The 1,296-nt window shown below is 32.9% G+C and overlaps 1 protein-coding gene across 1 annotated transcript in view; it reads left to right on the top strand.

Moving 5' to 3' along the window:
• The window catches only part of LOC109588667 (BEACH domain-containing protein lvsF-like), an 8,374-nt gene extending 7,078 nt beyond the window's left edge, over window positions 1–1,296 (top strand). Inside the window, exons 3-8 of the mRNA XM_020004807.1 lie at window positions 62–144; window positions 199–278; window positions 346–436; window positions 525–559; window positions 861–1,066; window positions 1,271–1,296. Of these exons, the coding sequence (XP_019860366.1) occupies window positions 62–144; window positions 199–278; window positions 346–436; window positions 525–559; window positions 861–863 (292 nt within the window). The 3' untranslated portion in view covers window positions 864–1,066; window positions 1,271–1,296. The remainder of the gene's footprint in view (window positions 1–61; window positions 145–198; window positions 279–345; window positions 437–524; window positions 560–860; window positions 1,067–1,270) is intronic.

Below are 1,296 nucleotides of genomic sequence, written 5' to 3'. Positions count from 1 at the left end.
TTATATTTAAACCAGCATAATTGTGACAATTTTATATTTATTTTTATAATTTTTGTGCTAGTGTTGCTGATCAGAGTTTCAATGATATCATGCAATATCCTGTGTTTTCATGGATACTAGCTGACTACACTAGTACTACCCTAGGTAAGTTTAATTACTCATTTAATATTAGTATTATTAATTATTAAATATTATTAGATTTAACAAAGTCAGATACATTCAGAGATTTATCTAAACCAATAGGAGCACTGAATGAAGAGAGACTAGCATTCTTTAAAGTACATGAGTATAGATCAAAATTTAGTATTAATTAATTAATTAATTAATTAATATTTTAATCGAAAGGATCGTTATGCTGAGATGTCTGGAAGGAAGTTTCTTTATGGTACTCACTACTCAGCACCTGGTTATGTACTGTACTATCTAGTCAGAACTGGTGAGGAAAACCTGTTTATCTTGTACCTACACCTTCTTTCCCTCCCTCCCTCTCTCCCCTCCCTCTCTCCCTCCTTTCCCCTCACTAGTCCAGCAGTGTGTTCCAGTGTATCCAGTATCACAGGTATAGTTACCAGGTCAATTGTCATAGCAACGCTCATTAGGTTTCCATGGTATTTAATTGAATATTTTTATTAATTTTTATCACTGCGAATATAACCCGACCTACAGTAATAATACATGTATGATATGGGTATTATACATTATACATGTACATGTACATGTAAATCTTACAATTTGAATTTTTAATTTGATATTTTTGTACTAATACCTACCCTTGCTAATATTAAATTTTAATGCTATACAGTACTGAAGTATTTTTAAATACAAACCTGTTTATATAACTGGTTTTATTCCCCTTACAGTGATCATGAATCCCAGTACAGGTGTACCAGGAAGGTATCAACAGTGATATGTGTCCATGATGTACAGTGTCTTGAACCTGATTGTAATAATCACGGGTCATGTGACATGGGGGTGTGTTCATGTGAGTCTCCATGGACCGGAGATACTTGTGGATCTGTTAACTGTTCACTGACTGATTGTAATGGACACGGAATATGTATGGAAGGTAAGAGGAAATACATGTACTGTCCTTGATACATTTTCTGATACATATTGATGTACTTATGCTGTGTAGAAAGTTTGAGCTAATTCAGACTTCAATTTTTCAAGTTATGGCTGGCTGATTTTTGAAAAATATACATTTTGTGATACATATTAATGTCCTTATGCTGTTTACATTACTTGTAATATTTATTATCATCATCCTTAGGTTTATGTACATGTGATCCTGGATGG

The sequence above is a fragment of the Amphimedon queenslandica genome, unplaced genomic scaffold, assembly GCF_000090795.2.
Source record: "Amphimedon queenslandica unplaced genomic scaffold, v1.1 AMPQUscaffold_11944, whole genome shotgun sequence".
NCBI lineage: Eukaryota > Metazoa > Porifera > Demospongiae > Haplosclerida > Niphatidae > Amphimedon > Amphimedon queenslandica.
Note: the sequence above shows the minus strand (reverse complement) of the source record. Positions and strands in the feature narration are given on the sequence as shown.